General features: G+C 56.3%; 1 protein-coding gene across 3 annotated transcripts; it reads left to right on the top strand.

Annotated features, from left to right (window-relative positions):
* The first annotated feature begins 171 nt into the window (after positions 1–171).
* Positions 172–5,803, top strand: MRTO4 (MRT4 homolog, ribosome maturation factor). Of its 3 annotated transcripts, XM_082403067.1 has the most exons (9): positions 230–310; positions 2,202–2,260; positions 2,400–2,498; positions 3,160–3,263; positions 3,805–3,886; positions 4,160–4,227; positions 4,465–4,616; positions 4,970–5,046; positions 5,153–5,803. In XM_082403067.1, the coding sequence occupies exons 4-9, from the start codon at positions 3,214–3,216 to the stop codon at positions 5,300–5,302; spliced, it is 579 nt and encodes a 192-aa protein (XP_082259193.1). In that variant the 5' UTR covers positions 230–310; positions 2,202–2,260; positions 2,400–2,498; positions 3,160–3,213; the 3' UTR covers positions 5,303–5,803. The 3 variants fall into 3 exon arrangements, with proteins under 3 accessions (XP_082259192.1, XP_082259193.1, XP_082259194.1); XM_082403066.1 differs by lacking the exon at positions 2,400–2,498 and having other exon boundaries at positions 172–310; XM_082403068.1 differs by lacking the exons at positions 230–310; positions 2,400–2,498 and having other exon boundaries at positions 3,138–3,263.
* Positions 5,804–5,924: the final 121 nt, after the last annotated feature.

Raw genomic sequence — 5,924 nt, 5'->3', positions numbered from 1 at the left:
ATGCACTGGGCCGCAGGCTCCGCCTCCGCGGAACCATAGAGTTGGGAACCGCACGCGGAGCTCTCGGTGGGGCGCCCAGGACTCTGGGATTCCCCCGCCCGCGCAGGAAGTCGCTCTGGAGACTCGAGAGCGCAGGCGGCGGCCGGGCAGGGAGAGGCGGGCCTCAGCGCAGATTGGGTCAGGCACGCGCAAGGGCAGCCCCCGACGGCCGTCCCAGAGGCCCCAGCGCCGCCGAGGTCCTAATAGGCAGCACCGTCTTCCGCCGCACGTGGCTGCAGCGCGATGCCTAAATCCAAGCGCGACAAGAAAGGTGGGCAAAGGGGGTCTTGGGACCCGGTGAGGAATTCGCGGGCTGGCTGTCGCCTGCGGTAGGGGCTTCGCGGGGGAAGCACGGGGGTGGGGGCTGGAGCCGGGTCGGGTCAGGGAGCGGAGACTGCTTTGCCAGGCCTCCAGAGTTTCTCCAAGGCCGGCTGGTCGGTGAACAGCCTCTGAACACCCAGGCTGCGCCCGATCTCGCCTTGGCCCACCTTTTCCTACCTCAGCCCATCTGTCTTAGCTCTCCGCGCTCCCCCCACCCTGCCGCCTTTCCCTCAACCCAGATTGACTCCTAAGTATGGTCTTGTGTACTTGAAGTTGCTTCTGTCTGGCATGCTTGTGCTCCGGTCTTCGTATGGCTGGCTCTTTCTCAGTTGGCAGTTCGTAGGATACCTCCTAAGAGAGTATTCCTGACTACCTCTACTATGGTGGGTCTCTCTCACTACGGCTCTCTAGCACATTCACTCAACAAATTAGAGAGGGGCCTGGCACTCTCTAGGCGTTGAAGGATACAGCAGTTACAACAAGGAAGGTCTAGAGCCCTCATCAAGCTTAATATTTTAGTTATGGGAAGTATATCCTCCCAAGGTACCGAAAATCGAATCAGTAAATTCAGATAGTGATAAGTCCCGTGGAGTAAGAGTGAGAGAAAAAGAAGTTGATACTCTTTTGTGCAGTGTGGCCAGAGAAGGTCTCTGTTGAGATGACAAATGAGCAGGAACTTGAAGAAAGTAAATAAGCAACCCATGGAGTTACCTGGAAGGGTGGTGGTCCCAGGAGAGGGAACACGAAGGGCAAAGGCCCTGAAGCGGGAGCACGTTTGACATGTTCTGGGGCAAGAGGCCAGCGTGGCCAGAGCAGAAAAGGAGGGAGAGGGAATTGGGCAGAGTGTGCGGGGCTTGAAAGACCTTTGCAAGGAATTGGCTTTCACATGCAGGTGAAACGAGAGGAGAGGGCTCAAGCAGAGGAATGATGGGGTTCACCTTTACTTTAGAAAGATCACCCTAGTTGCTTTGTTGAGAATAGACAGGGAAGGTGGGGGCAGTGTGCAGGGGTGGAAGCAGCGAGACTAGCAGTAATCCAAGAGAGCATGGTGCTGGCTAGGTCCACAGTTGTAGCAGTGGAAATGCTGGAAAATGGACAACTGTATTTTGTTTGCCCTCCTGTGCTGCACTTGCCCCTGAATGTTGTGATTACCTTTCTAGATGTGTGCTTCGTGAAGAGGGACTGACTGAGTGCCAGGCAGGATGAATAAGAAGTGGCCTCCTCCTAGGACCCAGGGCTTTGCATTTGATGCTCTGTTAATCGTTTGTGGAATGATTGGGTTCTGTGAGGGCGCCCTGGTCAGATCTGGCAAATGCCAAACCCTTCTGGTTAAGGGGCAAATTGGGCCCCAGCTGTTGTTAGAGAAGAGGTGCTTGTCCCTCCCCAAAGAGGCGTTGCTGCATCCATGGGTCCAAACTGCAAGACAGCGTGTAGCAGAGGAGATGCAGTCCCCAGCCCAGAGCAGCCACAGATGGTCTCTGTGTACCACAGCAGCACAGGGACACGCCTCAGCCAGCAGCTAGCTCAGCAACAGGCAGGGCCCCCAGAGCCCACACACCTCAGTAGGGGGTTTTCGCTTCGCCTCAGGGGAGCTAAGGAATACCTGGTTTGTCTGAGTAACAGGAAAGGTGGGAAGGGACCTTCAGGCTCGGGAACAGTAGCAAGTAGGCACTCTGGGGACCTGGGAGTAGCCTTGCATGCCAGAAGTGGTGGCCACAAAAGCCTTGCTACCTTTTCTCAGATTGACTTGGGCCAGCTGGGCTACCAAAGGGGGGAAGAAAGAGTCTCCAGGACATCCAGATTTGTCTCTCATCATCTCCCCTTTTTCTTCTTTGTATTAGTCTCCCTCACCAAAACCGCCAAGAAAGGCTTGGAACTGAAACAGAACTTGATAGAAGAGGTAAGAGCGTGTTCTTTTTATTTTTCCAGAGCTTGTATTTAGTTTATAAACGTGGGTGTAGGGCTGTTTGTCAGGGAAACATACTGTTTGGAAAAAAAAAAAAGCCAAGGTGCTGATCCAGCCCTTTTTCCTCCAGCAGCAGCACCAATAAAAACTCCCATAGTGATGGTTTCCAGCTTGATTGAGCCCTTACTCTGCCCTGCACGGCACTGTTTCACATGTGAAGCACCCCTGTGAGGTAGATGCGAGGGGATGTTATCGCTGTTTTGCGGTCCGGTAACTGAAGCTTGCAGAGGTTTGTTAGTCTGCCCGATGTCAGAAAAGCCAGGGAGTTACCAGGTGTGGGTAAACGCACCAAGCCACTGTCTGCACTGCATCAGGCTGCAGGCTGGGTGAGAGCGGAGTTTCCTCCGGCACAAAGATGCCATTTTCCTTGAGACCACTTCATCGTGGCTGCAGCCAACAACGTGGGCGCCGCAGGGCTCATGAGCCGCCTCCCCTTATGCCTAAATGACAAGACTTTACATGTTTCCATATAGCAGGAGCCTTCCTAGTGTAGCTAAGCTTCTAGATCGTCAGCAATTACTGGACAAAGCAAAGAGAAGTGGTCGGTTGCACTGGTGGCCACCGTACGTCGGAAACCTGGGGAGACGGTGGGCTCTTGACCCATGGCTCAGCTTCCCCCGCACTTTGCCATCATGCCTGCTTTGCGTCAGGGCAGCCCCTGTCCTTAGTATCCTGGCTTCAGTAGCAGAGGCAAGGAGGAAACAACCAGGTTAGAGGCTCTAAACATCCACAGTTGTAAGAGACCTGGAGCAGTCTCTTTCCCACTTGAGGCCAGAATACTGCCCAACCTCTGCTGCCCCTTGGACTCCAGAGCCCCATGAATTGTCCTGCAGCTTCGGAAATGTGTGGACACATACAAGTATCTCTTCGTCTTCTCCGTGGCCAACATGAGGAACAGCAAGCTGAAGGACGTCCGCAGTGCCTGGAAGCACAGCCGGTGAGTGGGCAGTGGGAGAAGGGCCTGAGTGCGGAGGGGCCAGGCTGCTTGCAAAGCACAGGGGCAGTTAGTGACCTCGGTCACAGGTGGCACCTTAATAAAGACAGAGTGCCACGCCCCCATCCCGCTGAAGGGCGCTTTTTAACTGTTAAAGTTTGTCTCGCGTTGGGGGGGTGGGGGGTGGGTTGAGCGGTGACCTCTCCAGGAGAAGGGGCTCCCTGAACCCTGGGGTCTGGTCCCTTAAGGAACATCCCACCCATTCTGGTTCAGACCATTGAACAGGCCTCTTCCACATATCCAGACGCACTCACAGTGCTGAGACGGAATGTGAGTTTCAGGGTCTGTGCAGGAAAATAATAAGAGGGACCCTGGGCTGGCGACAAAGTGAGCAGGGCTGCGTGGAAGAGTGGAGCCTCTGGCCACACCTTCTGCTACAAAACAGCCTGGGCCTTGGCTCGGGCTTCGGGGACTGAAGCTGGTTTGCACTGAAGTGAGGGCAGGGCGGGGCGCTTCCTTCACAGACCCCTCTTTTTCTCTGTAGGATGTTCTTTGGCAAAAACAAAGTGATGATGGTGGCCCTGGGTCGAAGCCCATCTGACGAGTACAAAGACAATCTGCATCAGGTGAGTCTCTGGCCCTCACAGGGAGGGGCCGAGGCCAGGCTGCCTTCTCCGCTGCCGGCACATGATGCACACTGCAGCCATCTGGCCCGGGGTCGGCTTGAAGCTCGGTTCTCCTTTAACCTCCAGACCCAGAGAGTAGTGCTGCCCCCCTCCAGCTGTGACCAAAAATGTCTCCAGGTGTTGCCAGATGAGGGGGGTGGGGCCGGCAAAATCGTCCCCAGTTAAGAACCGCTGCTCTAATGTGACCGACCCCACCCCACTTTGGTTCTGTAGGTCAGCAAGAAGTTGAGGGGTGAAGTTGGTCTCCTTTTCACCAATCGCACTAAGGAGGAAGTGAACGAGTAAGTGCTCTGGAGGAGCGGTGGGAAGGGAAAGGTCGGCGAGGTCTCCGGGGAGGGAATAGCCCAGGACTTTGTACAGTAGAGGCACCGAGTAAAACCTGGTTCCTGATTCCTGGAATCCTATTACTGAGTCTCTGTTCTCCCGGGCTCAGAGCTCCAGGCTGAGCTGAGGAGGAAGGGAGGTGAGGCGAGGCCCAGGCGGAAACCTGCCCTCCTGCCCCTTCTCTTTCCCCTCAGGTGGTTCACGAGATACACGGAAGTAGACTACGCCCGAGCTGGGAACAAAGCCACTTGCACCGTGAGCCTGGACCCGGGGCCCCTGGAGCAGTTCCCGCACTCCATGGAGCCACAGCTCAGGCAGCTGGGCCTGCCCACGGCCCTCAAGAAAGGTACAGGGGCGTCCCCAGAGCTGAGGGGTCACAGCTGAGCGGCCGAGAGCGCAGGTTTCCAAGCCAGACAACTCCCCACCTCAGCCCCAGTTTCCACCAGCCTCCGTTTTCTCATGTGAAAACAGGACTCAGCGCCCGCCTGACAGTTGGGGTGAATGTGCATAGCAACTTACAGCTAGAACACAGCAGTTAGGGGGCACGGAAGGGAGGAGGAGCCGCTGCCCCGCACAAACCCTCCTGGGCGGCTGAATGCTCACTGGTGAACCCCTGCCCCGGTGCTGCTGGAAGCCTGGGGGCGGCCCTGCACAGGCCGCTGTGCCAGAGTAACTGCCTGGGGGCCCCCTTCTCTGCAGGTGTGGTGACCCTGCTGTCCGACCACGAGGTGTGCAAGGAGGGCGATGTGCTGACCCCGGAGCAGGCCCGCGTCCTGGTGAGTTCCCCCCGCCCCGGGTGTCCGCAGCTGCGGCGGGAGGGGCCGCAGACTCCTCTGACCCCACTCGCTCCTCCTGACCTTTGGGTCCCTTTCCCTCTGGCAGAAGCTTTTCGGGTACGAAATGGCCGAATTCAAGGTGACCATCAAGTACGTGTGGGACGCGCAGTCCGGAAGTTTCCAGCAGATGGGAGATGACTTGCCAGAGAGCGCGCCCGAGTCGGAAGGAGAATCAGAGGAAGACGACGACAGCTGACGTGCACTTGGGACGGGACCGTGTGGGGCTGCCACTGCCCTCTCGGGGGAGCAGCCGTGTATTTTGCTGTGGATGCACACAAGGGAGGGTGACAGGGACAGACTATTCTTCTATAAATGATGCCACTTTGTCAGCAGGGTGTCTTCTGCAAAAGGGACTTTTCTAGGAAAAAACCCTTGGGTTTGGGCTTTGGTTTGGACCCCCAGGATTCTTAGTTCACCTCAAGCCAGTTTCCAGCACTGGTTGCTGTGTGACCACTGGCTGGGCGGCCCTGGGAGCACAAGAGGAACCGCCTTCTCCTTTACTCTGGCCCTCGGCGCCCCTGGCTTGAAACTGGGATTTGTTTGAGGAAAACAGGCACTCTGCCTGCCGCTCTCCTACCCCTACTCTCTATTCTCTTTCCCACCCCCAACCCCCAAAACCAGGGCCGAGAAACTTGGGGGTGACCAGGAGACAGGAGGTGTTGGCTAAAGCAAGAATAAAGCCACTGCCGAAACTGAATGAATGTAAAAAACATTCCACTGCATCCTGGGAGGTTTTAGTCTTCTGGGTGGTGGCTCCAGGTGGTAGGTTTTTGCCCAGATTGTTCTGTCTATAAGTATTTAATGAGGTAATTCTGAAC

Source organism: Balaenoptera borealis (assembly GCF_965194805.1).
Source record: "Balaenoptera borealis genome assembly, chromosome: 1".
Taxonomy (NCBI): Eukaryota; Metazoa; Chordata; class Mammalia; order Artiodactyla; family Balaenopteridae; genus Balaenoptera; species Balaenoptera borealis.
The sequence above is the reverse complement of the archived record's forward strand: the minus strand, read 5'-3'. Positions and strand labels throughout refer to the sequence as shown.

Excerpts from the sequence above, each read along its gene's own strand:
- MRTO4 (XM_082403066.1), top strand. The coding sequence starts at position 283 with ATGCCTAAATCCAAGCGCGACAAGAAAG. Across the intron at positions 311-2,201 it reads ATCCAAGCGCGACAAGAAAG|TCTCCCTCACCAAAACCGCC; the intron begins GTGGGCAAAGGG and ends TCTTTGTATTAG. Across the intron at positions 3,264-3,804 it reads AGTGCCTGGAAGCACAGCCG|GATGTTCTTTGGCAAAAACA; the intron begins GTGAGTGGGCAG and ends TTTTCTCTGTAG.